We start from the raw sequence: 13495 nt of genomic DNA, 5'->3' as shown, positions 1-13495 counted from the left end.
ACACTGGCTGATATTTACTTTGTATCTCCTGTCTTATGGCTTTTTAGAATTCTGTCAAGGGAGCCCAAAGCACTGTACAGATACCTTTCAGTGTGGAGTTTGTAGCAAGCAAACTGAAACAAATATTACGGAAAGTGGGACAGAAGTAATAGTGCCCTGCCCATTCGCAGAAATCTGTTTTATATCCCTGAGTGTCCACATCCCCAAATAGCTTACTAGCAGATATGTGGCTATCCACAGCTCCTTTTCGCAGATACAGAGTATCAACACAGGGCTCTAGAAATATGGCCTGTTAGGAGCCCTCTCAGCTCACCAGAGAGAAGATCTTTAAACAATCAATTGTTCAGGAAAAAGATTAACTTAATATCTCTATTTTTACCTGATTCACCTAATTCTGAGGAAGGGGAGGAGATACAATGAGGGGGTAAAAAGGCATTAGATTTGTAGTGGAAAAACCACTGATACATCTGGGATCTTTCAGACAGTCCAACTGATTAGTGGGAAAGTCAAATGTGCAAGGACCTATTCAGTTTTCTACAGTTTAATCTATAATCGCATAAAGAAAAGTTACTCACCGTAGTAACGGTGGTTTTTCGAGATGTGTCCCCGTGGGTGCTCCACATTAGGTGTCGGGCTTGCCCGGGGCCGCAGATCGGATCTTCCAAGCAGTTTCTGCCGGACCGCGCATGCGCCGGCGCGCGCCGCTCCCTTGCCCGCTCCTGGCCATGTGCGCGATCCGGTCCCCGCCAGTTCCTCGACCAACCGCCTCGGGTGCCCCTGCAAAACACTAACAGAGATCCGAAGCGGGGAGGATGGGCGGGTAGTGGAGCACCCACGGGGACACATCTCGAAGAACCACCGTTACTACGGTGAGTAACTTTTCTTTCTTCTTCGAGTGTCCCCGTGGGTGCTCCACAATAGGTGACTACCCAGCAGCAACCCAAGATAGGAGGTGGGTAATCGGATTATGTGCAGCTTGTCCCCGAGAGGACCGCTGCAGAGAGACGGGTATCCTCTTGGAATACCCTGTGAAGGGCGTAATGTTTGGCGAAGGTGTCGTAGGATGACCAGGTCGCCGCTCTGCAAATGTCTTTTAACGCAACGCCCTTGAAAAAGGCTGTTGATGCCGCCACCGCCCTAGTGGAATGAGCCCTGGGAGTGGCCGATAAAGGAGTCTTATTGAGCTTGTAGCACATTTTTATGCAGGATACAATGTGCTTTGAAATTCTCTGCGAGGAGAGACCTTCTCCTTTCGATTTGGGAGCGAGGGAGACTAGGAGTCTATCCGTTTTCCGGAAGGACTTGGTCCTGTCTACGTAGAAGGCTAGCGCCCTCCTCACGTCCAGGAGGTGTAGGCACGCCTCTTCGTTGGAGTTATGAGGCTTTGGATAAAACGAGGGTAGAACAATAGGTTCGTTAATGTGAAACTCGGAAGAAACTTTGGGAACAAAGGCTGGATGCAGCCGTATGGTTACCGCCTCCTTGGAAAAAACAGTGCAGGGTGGCGTTACCATGACTGCCGCGAGCTCGCTCACCCTACGAGCTGACGTAATTGCAAGAAGAAAGGTCGTCTTTATTGTAAGGAGGCGGAGGGGAACCGTGGCCAAGGGCTAGAACGGTGGTCCCATTAGCGTGGTAAGCACCAGGTCCAAGTTCCACGAAGGTGGAATTGGTTTCCGAGGGGGGTATAGGTTTACCAACCCTTTGAGGAACCTGGTAACCATAGGGTGGGCGAACACCGTGTGCCCTTCCTCCTCATGTCTGAACGCCGAGATGGCGGCAAGGTGGACCTTCAACGAGGATAGCGAGAGTCCTCCTCTCTTGAGGTCCAGTAAATACTCTAGTATTGTAGGTATAGGCACCAAAAGGGGGGCCAGCTGTTTGGTAGAACACCAAGCCGTGAAGCGAGTCCATTTTTGCTTGTAGGTCTTCCTGGTGGAAGTCCTCCTGCTACTTTCTAGGACTTGCTGTACTTCCACTGTGCATGTGCTCTCTAGGGAGCTGAGCCATGGATTAACCACGCTTGCAGTCGCAGGCTTTGGGGGTGCGGGTGCGCTATGGACCCCTGGGCTAGCGTGAGCAGATCCGGCGCCACCGGAAGAGGCATCGGTGGACGGTCCGACATGCGCAGGAGTAGGGGGAACCATTGTTGTCGATCCCACGTTGGGACTATCAGGATCATCCGGGCCCTTTCCCTCCTGGCTTTCTGCAAGACTTTCTGGATCAGCACTGTGGGAGGAAACGCATAAAGCAGGGGGCCCCTCCACGGGATCGCGAATGCATCCCCCAGGGACCCCCATCCCAGTCCTGCCCTGGAGCAGAATCGTGGGCACTTCTTGTTGTGCTGAGTGGCAGACAGGTCTATTTGGGGAAAACCCCATGCGTGGAAAATTGGCCGTAGCAGATCGGGACGGATCTGCCACTCGTGTGTGAGCGCAAAACGCCTGCTCAGCTGGTCTGCCTTCAGATTGTGCGCACCCGGCAAGTATGAGGCTTTCAAGATTATATTGTTGGCGATGCACCAGTTCCATAAGCGGATTGCTTCCGTGCATAAGGCACGGGATCGAGCTCCTCCTTGCCTGTTTATATAAAACATGGTGGAGGTATTGTCTGTACTGATCCCGACGACTTTGCCTTGTATGTGGTCTCAAAAGTGTCTGCAGGCGTTGAACACTGCTCTGAGCTCCAGTATATTTATGTGTAGTGACTGTTCCGTGGGTGACCACAGTCCTTGAGTCACCTCTTCGCCCATGTGCGCTCCCCACCCTATGAGGGAGGCATCTGTAGTGAGAAAAACCGATATTTGCAGCTGGTGGAAGGGTACCCCTGTTAGCAGGTTCCTGGGGTTTACCCACCATTGTAGGGATTTGCGCACCCCGGCTGTGGGCGACACCACCCTGTGAACGGTGTGTACTGCCGGTTTGTATACACTCGCCAGCCAGTGCTGCATGCTGCGCATGTGTAACCTGGCGTTCTGTACTACGAACGTCGCCGCTGCCATGTGGCCCAGCAGCTGCAAGCACGTCAAGACCGGCACCGTAGGGCTGAAGGTGATGACTTGCACGAGGGAACCGATGGCCCGAAAGCGAGCCTCTGGTAGATATACTCTCGCTGTAACCGAGTTTATGCGAGCCCCTATGAACTCTATGTCCTGTGTGGGGTCTATTTTTGATTTTGCCAGATTGATAACCAGGCCGAGTGAAGAGAACGTGTTTGCTGTGACGCGTATCATGCGCAGAACCTCCCCCTTCGAGGCCCCTTTGAGCAGGCAGTCGTCCAGATACGGGAAAATAAATACCCCCTGTCTGTGCAGGTAGGCTGACACCACTGCCAAGGTCTTGGTGAAGACTCTGGGGGCCGAGGAGAGGCCAAACAGTAGGACCTTGCATTGGAAGTGTTCGTTGCCTACCATGAACTGAAGGAATCGCCGGTGAGCCGGATGGATAGTTATGTGGAAGTACGCGTCTTGTAAATCGAGGGCTGCGAACCAGTCTCCATCGTCCAGTGCTGTAAGGATGGAGGCGATTGTGGTCATCCGAAAACGTTGCTTGCGCAGGTACCTGTTGAGGCCGCGAAGGTCTAAGATGGGCCTCCAGCCTCCTGGTCGGAGGCGATGGTGGAATAGTCGCTTCGGATGACCTTGTGCGATGGTAGTGATGGCGCAGCCCTGGATCTGTATGTCAAACTTGTGGCCTTTGGCCCCGCCCCGAGGACGCACGGCTCTGTTGTGAACGTCGCCTGGGAGTTCTGTACTGCTGGTGCTGTTGATGTCGCCCTTGCTCGTAACCCCTGTGGTACTGGGGGCGCTGTTGCTGGTACTGGTACCGTCTTTGTTGAGGGTAGTACCTTTTCTTTGTGTATGGAGGGGTGTAAATCCCCAGGGTCCTGAGTGTGGCTCTTGAATCTTTACTGGAATGAAGGACCGAGTCAGTTGATTCAGCAAACAGCTTCTGCGAGTCGAAGGGAAGGTCAACTATCTTCGCCTGCAGATCCCTCGGTATACCCGAAGTCTGGAGCCAGGACTCCCTTCGCATCACCACTGCCGTTGCTGTGGAACGTGCTGCTGTGTCCGCAACGTCCAGGGCGATCTGAACTCCCGTCCTCAAGGCCGCGTAGCCTTCTTGCACTATGGCCTTGAGCACCGGCTTTTTGTCCTCTGGAAGCGAGTCCATGAGGGAGGTTAACCTGGAATAGTTGTCGAAATTATGGTTCGCTAAGTGCGCTGCGTAATTTGCCATTCGCAACGTTAAAGTGGAGGAGGAGTAGACCTTTCTGCCGAACAGCTCTAGCTTCTTGGCATCTTTGTCTGTTCCCCCTGTCCTGAATTGAGATGTCTTTGATCTTTGTTGCGACGACTCCACCACCAAGGAATTTGGCTGTGGGTGGCTGAACAGGAACTCCATGCCCTTCGCCGGCACGAAGTATTTCTTATCCGCTCTCTTTTGGACAGGTGGAATAGTCGCAGGGGTCTGCCATATCGTAGTGGCAGACTCTAAGATCGCTTCATCAAGCGGTATTGCTACTCTGGAGGAGGCCGGAGGTCTCAAATTTTTGAGGAGCTTATGGTGTTTCTCTTGCACTTCTGCTGTCTGGATGCCTTGCGTGAAGGCCACCCTCTTAAACAGCTCTTGAAACTGTTTGAGATCGTCTGGAGGATGGACGTCCCCCGGGGCCGTAGCCTCGTCCGGGGAGGAGAGCGAGGAACCGCTGGGGTACGTCTCTCTGGACCCTTCCGGTTCCTGCTGGTGATGGTACACCCTCTCGCTAGAGGTTTGCGAGGGAAAATCTCGGGGTTCCATAACCAGTCCCCCCTGAGATGCTTGAGTCTCTGTCCCCGGTTGCAATTGCCCTCGGGGGTACGAGATCGTCTGTGGTGATCTTTCCCTAGTAGATTGCCGATGGTGTCTATGCCCCGCGTGGTAGGGGCGACCATGGCAGTATAGGCACTGTTCTTGGGAAGGTGACCTAGACCACTCCCTTGGTGCATACCCTCTGCGTCTGGGGGAGGGAGATCGTCGAGACACTGGAGAGAGCGATTTTGCATAATAGTCCAGCGGTTCAAACCCCAGAAAGGGTGAAGGTGGTCCCAGCCAGGGTGAGGCTGGTTGCAAAAATGGAGAAGGGGGCTCCGGGTAGGCTAGGGGGGACCCCTGCCTTCTGGTTGGAGTCTGCAACATAAGCGGAGGGCTGTGAGAAAGCAACTCCACAGCCCTGTCCGGAGAGGAGCTGCAATGCCTCCTCTTGTGTGCAGCCTTCCCCCTCCCTGGAGGAGGTAACTCCGCCCCCTGACGCACAGGGGATCCTGGCCCCGTCTGCACCGTGCTAGGCACGCTCGAAGGCGGTGCCGCACGTGCGGTGTCCTTCGGTGCCTGCAGGCTGCGTGCCTGCGCGCTCTGCACCGCCGGTTCCCCGGGGGTCGGTGCCGCTGCCTGCGGTGCCGCCGGTACCGGCGCTTGTTTAGCCGCCGCCCTGCCTGCGGTGCGGGGCGGCTGGCTGATTATCGGAGGCTGAGCCGCTTCCACGTGGCTCTCCGTGCCGCCGCCGATCAGCTGTTGCTGCGGCTGAGGGCTGCTCGCTCCTCCCGTCCCGCTCGCTGTTGCTGACGGCAGGGATCGGGCTGGGGAGGCTTTCCTCCGTTTTTGCGCTGATGGGGTGAGGGAGGCAGCTTTCCTTTTATGGGCCCCGGAGGGTCCCTCCTGCTGCGGCCGCTCCGGCACGTCTGGCTGGAGGGCCTTATCAAAAAGCAGCATTTTAAGCCGCATCTCCCTGTCTCTCCTTGCTCTGGCTGTTAATTTAGCACAGAAGGAGCATTTCTGTGCAACACGGGACTCCCCAAGGCACCTTATGCATAGACTGTGCCCATCGGACGCTGGCATCGCCTCTCGGCAGGACTCACATTTTTTAAATCCTGAAGAGGACATTGTTGGTGAGTCTTTCAGTTGTTAAACGGGTACTTAGCACCTTCTCTGTGCTGTTTTCCCCTTCCGATGGCCTGCCGCAGCAGGAGGGCTGATGGCCCTATGCTCCTGGCCTCCGGCGCTTGTTACTGGGACTGGATTGAAGCTGTCCCGCTTGTAGTTTGTTTGTTGCTTTTGTTTTTTTGTTTTTTTTTTTTGCAAAAATAGCAACCGGCTAACTTGCAGTAGCCTAAGTACTTGAAAAACTTTAAAGAAAAACAGTTAAAGTCATTGAATACGCTACTTGGCCTTAGCCTAGTTCGGATTCCGTCTGCAGCCGACGGCGGTTAAGAGGAACTGGTGGGGACCGGATCGCGCACATGGCCAGGAGCGTGCAAGGGAGCGGCGCGCGCCGGCGCATGCGCGGTCCAGCAGAAACTGCTTGGAAGATCCGATCTGCGGCGCCGGGCAAGCCTGACACCTATTGTGGAGCACCCACAGGGACACTCGAAGAAGAACTGGAGGTTTTAAGTCCAGCTTGACATAATCATGGCTGGGATGGCTTAGTTGAAGTTGATCCTGCTTGAAGCAGGGGGCTGGACTCGATGACCTCTAGAGGTCCCTTCCAGCCCTATGATTCTATGCACCAAAGAAATGCACTACATGTTGATTCAGTTCTTACAAAGTACACCTCTAGGTGCTGCAGTACTGTAAAGAGTAATGCTCAGTATTTTGACTCACCCTGTACCATAGGAATATTGCTTTAAAGGCATTTTCATTAGAGCAGGATCCACAGGACATGGTGATAACTTGTTGCAGGCCCTTAGGAGCCACCTGTCAACAAAGTGACATAATGAAGCTAAAACAGTTATCAATGATGGAACAAAGCAAAAACACCTAAGCAGCTCTATATCATTCTTAAATTCTGAATAATCTTAGTGTGGTTTCTGCATGCAGAGCACACATACCCTCACCACTCACATTCGGCTCTTAAGAGAACCAAAGGTTTGGTTTCATCATGAGAGGGGTGGATAGTTCCCTTTGAAATTTCATCTGCAAAATTCTCTGCATGGGAACATCTGGCTTCATTTATGGATAGAGACATGCATGGATATGAACTTGGTATCCACATCTGTAAAAACGATCCTCAGATATCCACAAATTTGCCAAGTTCAAAAGATAAAATGTATATAAAACGATATATCTACATCTGCAAAAATGAGCTGCAAACCTGCATCCATATCTATGAATGAGGATAACCACAGATAGAAAGCAGACAGTCACAGATTTGCAGGTCTCTATTTCTGGATCCCATTCTCATGAAAAAGGGAAGGCAGGTGATTTAGCTTCTAGCAGTTACACCACAACATTTCCTATCCAAATGCTTATGATTTTCCCCTGGTCAGTCTGCACCCTGACATGTGTTTCTTCATAAATATTGATAATTATTTAAACAAAGAAACAGAAAACACACACATTTCTTTGTGGAATGGTTATACAAATAACCACCTTCTGGAGAAAGGCACACATGAGAAATAACACAATGCCAAACTCAATATGCTTGGCATACACAGAGAAGACAGTTGATTTTATGAGGAGCAATCCCATTCCAAATTTTGTAGTTCTAGCTCTTGCCATTTCAGAGTTCTTGATAAAACAGACAGACCAACTCTCTAAAATATATAGTAGATCTGTGATTAAGTAACTTTCGAATCACAGGACTGGAGGGAACTTTGAGAGGTCAGCTAGTCCAATCCCTTGCACTCATGGCAGGATTTAGCATTGTCTAGATTATCCTTTTGCAATTTATTGATGCAATAGAAATTTCAGATTTTTCTTCTCAGCAGTTTCATACCATATATGCACTTTGGAGAATATGCAGACTTAGAAAAGGGTAAGTCATCCTAGTTCATTCTTAAACTTACTGAAAGCAAAGATTCCTTTAATTTTTCAGCAAAATTCTCTGGAGGTAAAATTCCAAGAGCAGGTCTGTTAACAAATGTACTCTGAAAAGTGAAGGAAGAGAGACAGTAAGTATATAGCATCATAAGAGAAAATCTGCACTTTTGACACTGCGATTCAAAAAACAAATGTAAATCAAACTAAGTCTAAAATTTAAGTACACGAGCATTAGCCAAATACTTACATATTTCCAGTTCTGACACAGAAGTTTTCAAAATAACTGAAAATATTCAAGTCTCGTTAAATACGCTCAATTTTAATGTCCAAGCACAAATTTATTTTCTTTGAAGGTTGCCTTTAAAGAGCTATATCTAGACTGCATGGAATGTTTTCTCTTTAATACTGACCTTTTTATTCCTTCACTGTATTTTTTTCACAAGAATCTTAGTTCCTTTTATACAGAGGAAATAAACTTCAAAACCTAAATTATGTGGTTTCAGCTAGAATGGCTAAACCTAAATTTCATTAATAGTTTTTTTCTTTACTAGGCTTCAGTAGAGATTAGTTCTGACCGTGGTGGTATAAGTGAAACTGCAGATGTCATAACAATTTGGGATTTTGAGAATGGGGAAACTACACAAAGATATATTCAAAGTACAGGTGAAAGATAAGCTGCAACAAGAATCAGCCAAGGAGTTGTTGCAATAGTACAGTTTTCCGGCAATAACATTTTGCACACAGATAATCATGTTTTCTCCCTTACAAACATTCTCTCACACATCTTCAATAGTAAGTAGTACATCAGAGGAGTAAAATGTTAGGAAAACCATGTCTATATAAATGGATGCTATAGGAAGCATGGGGACTTGTGTTCTGATTTTGAGAGTTATTGGTGCACCATATTATGTAAAACTGAATTCAAGTACTTTGTTCAGCCTAGGTTTAAGAGGCAACTTGATGTCATGATCAGAGGTTCATCAGAAAGGCAGTGAATTGAGAGAGAATGGAGTTAAAATCATCAAAAATATTGACCACAGTTTGCATTCTGACTTGATAGGTTCTATTCAACAGCATATGAAGTGTCTCAGAATGCTGTGGTAGCACTGAACCAGTTCTAATCCCCAATACTGATGAAGGTAATCACACTAGGGAGACAAGTATCAGAGAGGCAGCCGTGTGAGTCTGTATCTTCGAGAACAATAAGAAGTCCTGTGGCACCTCACAGACTAACAGATATTTTGGAGCATAAGCTTTCGTGGGCAAAGACCCACTTCGTCAGATGCATGAGTGGACAATGCATGAATGCCCTACTCATGCATCGGACAAAGCGGGTCTTTGCCCATGAAAGCCTATGCTCCAAAGTATCTGTTAGTCTATAACGTGCCACAGGACTTCTTGTTGCACACTAGGGAGACAGAGTTACATAGTAAAGGCTGATATGAACAATGATTGAGAAACTTTTCTTAAAAACTTGTGATGAAGAGTCCACAACCTCCTTACATACTTTGTTCCAGTGCTTAACTATTCTTAAAGGTAGCAAGTTCCTCACCAAAGGCTAACCCAAATCTCCCTTGCTGCAATTTAAACCTATACCTTCTTGTCCCGTCTTCTGTGGTTAAGAAGTGGTTACGATTTAACAATTAAATGACTTGCCTTTTTATAACAATGTTTACTACAAGAAGACTTACTACAAGAAGGGGTATCATCTTCTCCAGACTACAAAAACCCAATTTTTTCAGTTTTTCCTCACAGGTTATGAAATGCCAAGCCCAGAGGTGCCAGGTCTCAACCCTGACTCAAATAAAGCACTGTCTTCAATCATTTTTGTTGCTCTCCTCTGGACTTTCTCTGTCAACATCTTTCCTGAAGTGCAGTGTCCAGAAAGTACAAAGAACTCCAGCTAAGGCCTTATCAGTGCTCAGTAGAATGGAAGAATTACTTGGTATGTCTTGCTTTGAACTCTCCAGCTAATACGTGAATGACTGTTTGCTTTCTTCAGTTCTGCTTCCCAGACTGCCTTTGGGAGATATCTGGATGGCTCTACTGTACTGCAAGTGTATTGGCTTTTGCTGTTTAAAGCAAACGGGATGATAAACTACATTTAACATCTTTCATCCATAAATCTCAAATGCTTTGCAGACGAGAGTATCATTCTCCTTCTTTTACAGATGGAGAAGTACAGGCACAGAGAAGTAAAAAGTCTACAACTAGTCAGCGGGAGTAGAAACCAGATCTCCTGATTTCCAGTCCAGTGACCTATCTACTGGGGCACTGATACTGTGCACACAATTCTGTCATATTTTAGCATGTAGCATTTCTTACCCAAAGAGACGGGTTTTCACCAAAGACCAGGTGGACGCAGAAGACTTTCTTAAACTGCCTTCCACTCAGTTTAGCAACTCATGTTCAAAATGTTTCCAGCGTTTCCAGGTTTGGTGTTCTGTTTCCTTTTATTTGTGTGGCTCATTGCCTTGGAGCCTCAAGCATGCCCTTTGCCATGATTGCATTTCAGAGAGACTCTCCTTGCATGGTGAATTATTACTTTTGGATTGCAACAGTGGACTAAGCAGATGATGGTGTTCTCTATTCATCTCATTTATTTTGTGGGTAATTAGTCTCTCTTTTGCCAACAGCCTCTCCCAGCACTACATTTGCGTAATGTGGCTGGCACCGGCAGAAATCCCTGTGTACAAGAGAGAGAAATCTATTCTCTTGGCCTACCCTGAGCCATTCAGTGGCTGCTATGGCTTGAGTAGCCTCAATAGCCCTAACATTACCTCTCCAGAATGGGGAAGACTGGATGATCTTTTGTTTTAAGTACAAGTCAGTCGTCATTATCAACAACCATGGGCTAAGCGTCCGTTGGTGATCGATGCCTACCTTGCTACTTCCTTCCATCTTTCCCTGTTCAGTGAAGAGTGGCTTAGTTTCTGTCGACTAGCTCCACACCAGCTTACGATATCATCTACCCATTTTCTGTGGGGTCTGCCTCTCCTGTTCGAACCATCCATTACACAGAATACCAGAGTCTTGGTTTCTCATTCTTTGTTCATTCTGCAGATGTGCCCGAACGGCTGTAACTTCCGTTGTATAACCTGCTACAGTAGGTTCTCTTTTGGCTGTATCTTCCTATATAATTCCTTGTTGGTGACCTTCTGCATCCATCCTGTTCTCAGGATCTTTCTATGACAACTCTTCTAGAGTGCCAATATCCTTCTCTTTGAATCTTTCATTATCACCTGTCTCACATCCATACAACATGCTGCTGAATGCACACATTTTCAAGATGCTCAGCTTTGTTCCTAAGCTAATCAATTTGCTTTTCCAGATCTTACATCGCCTTCAAACTCGCTTTTGCTTTTGCTATTCTACTCGCTATTTCCGTCTTACAGTCTAGATCATATGTTATGTTACTCCCCAGTTACGTGAACTTCTCTACGTTCACTAGTTCATTCTCATCTACACTAATCTTTCCTATTTCCTTACCTCCAAATACCACTGTTTTTGTTTTATCGATGTTCATAATCAGTCTGTACTGCTTCCCTTCCTCGTTTATCACCCACACTGTTCTCACTAGCTTCTCCTCCTCCTCCTCCTCATCATCATCAATAACTACATCATCCATGAACCGCAAGTTGCTGATTCTCATCCTGTGCACAGATATCCCTTTTACCTCTTCCTTGATTTTGTCCATAGCTCTCTCTAGGTGCATGATGAACATACTCAGTGATATCAAATCTCCTTTGTCTTGTACCTCTACTTGTTCTAAATCAACTTCCCAACTCTCTGCACATTCTCAACGCAGTTCCCAAGTCAGTAGTGTTTGACAATGAATTAATCTGAGTATGCTCAACAACCCGTGTTTACTACAAAGCAATGTTAGTTTTCCCAAGTTGTCACTAGAATTACACTCTGAGCATCAGTGAAGTAAGTCTTTACGGCTACGTCTACACGTGAAGCCAACATCGAAATAGCTTATTTCGATGTAGCAACATCGAAATAGGCTAGTTCGATGAATAACGTCTACACGTCCTCCAGGGCCAGCAACGTCGATGTTCAACTTCGACGTTGCGCGGCACCAGATCGAAATAGACGCTGTGAGGGTACGTCTACACGCCAAAGTAGCACACATCGAAATAAGGGTGCCAGGCACAGCTGCAGACAGGGTCACAGGGCGGACTCAACAGCAAGCCGCTCCCTTAAAGGGCCCCTCCCAGACACAGTTGCACTAAACAACACAAGATACACAGAGCCGACAACTGGTTGCAGACCCTGTGCCTGCAGCATGGATCCCCAGCTGCCGCAGCAGCAGCCAGAAGCCCTGGGCTAAGGGCTGCTGCCCACGGTGACCATAGAGCCCCGCAGGGGCTGGAGAGAGAGCGTCTCTCAACCCCTCAGCTGATGGCCGCCATGGAGGACCCGGCAATTTCGACGTTGCGAGACACGGATCATCTACACGGTCCCTACTTCGACGTTGAACATCGAAGTAGGGCGCTATTCCGATCCCCTCATGAGGTTAGCGACTTCGACGTCTCACCGCCTAACGTCGAAGTTAACTTCGAAATAGCGCCCGACGCGTGTAGCCGCGACGGGCGCTATTTCGAAGTTAGTGCCGCTACTTCGAAGTAGCGTGCACGTGTAGACACAGCTTATAAGTCTGCAGAGAAGAGAGACTGTTTACCTAAATCCTCCATGTTCTTCACTGGAAGACAGTCTGCAGGTTATTTGATATCTTTCAAGCTCTTTCCTTGGGAGAGAGACTCATCTAATTTAGGAAATGCATGGAACATGATCAGGGTAACAAGAGGCTTGAATTGCAACATATACAAGTAAGGGTGATTCTACAGTTACCTGATGATCAACAGCACTGTGGTTGATCTTTTGGAGTTTGATTTTGCCATCTGTGTTAAGGCATGGCAAAAATCGATCTCTCTGGGTTTGGCTATTGACCCTGCTACTCCACACTATTGTGTGGAATAAGGGATGTCAGTATGAGCCTGAAGATCCCTGATTTATGCTAGCTAAGAAAGTCAGTTCTGATAAGTCAGTCCTAGCTACACTAATGGCATAGCTAGAATTGCATATAGGAAATCCACTTAGAACCCTAGTGTAGATCTAGCCTTGGAAAACAAATAGAATTATTGAAAAACACTGATGATCTTATTTCTAACCAGCAGATCTCATACTAGCCACAATTTCATAATTTATATAAAGATGTCATTTCTCAAACAGAAGCTCAGACTTAAACAAATCTAAGGCATAGACAACTTTATCCCACCTACCCATCGTTCTAACCTACACAACTTCAGCTATGCAACAGCACTGCTGATGTTGATGTACTTATAGCAGCATGTTTGACACAGTAAGGTCAGCAGAGGCTGCTCTCCTGTCAGCTCTGACTACTCTTCTCATACTGGCAGAGTACCGGAGTCGATGAGAGAACAGAGATTAATTTATCGTGTCTAAGCAGAAGTCATGGAAATTTTTAAAAATTTCAAAGACCATGGAACTCATGATTTCCAATAAGGCTATGGCAAAGAAGCAGCTGATTAAAATGCAATATTATTCAAAATACCTTTTGAAGGGATTCCCTCTCCTAATAGCCATTTCACAGGCAATTAAGGTGTAGGATGCTTTGTTCCTAGGTGAAGCACCACAACAGGAGGCACAGAGCTTGTTGCACAGTGGATATGGCA

The 13495-nt window shown here is 47.7% G+C and overlaps 1 protein-coding gene across 6 annotated transcripts in view; it reads right to left on the bottom strand.

Annotated features, from left to right (window-relative positions):
- ABAT (4-aminobutyrate aminotransferase) overlaps nt 1-13495 on the bottom strand; it is a 185382-nt gene that overhangs the window by 47317 nt on the left and 124570 nt on the right. For 5 of the 6 annotated variants that reach the window (XM_075010288.1, XM_075010289.1, XM_075010283.1 and 2 more), the window contains exons 7-8: nt 7823-7903; nt 6639-6731 (exon numbers count right to left, since the gene is read on the bottom strand). In XM_075010288.1, the coding sequence (XP_074866389.1) occupies nt 6639-6731; nt 7823-7903 (174 nt within the window). The remainder of the gene's footprint in view (nt 1-6638; nt 6732-7822; nt 7904-13495) is intronic. The other variant, XM_075010287.1, reaches the window with a different exon arrangement.

The sequence above is a fragment of the Carettochelys insculpta genome, chromosome 16 (assembly GCF_033958435.1).
Source record: "Carettochelys insculpta isolate YL-2023 chromosome 16, ASM3395843v1, whole genome shotgun sequence".
Taxonomy (NCBI): Eukaryota; Metazoa; Chordata; order Testudines; family Carettochelyidae; genus Carettochelys; species Carettochelys insculpta.
This window is presented reverse-complemented; position numbering and strand designations above follow the sequence as displayed.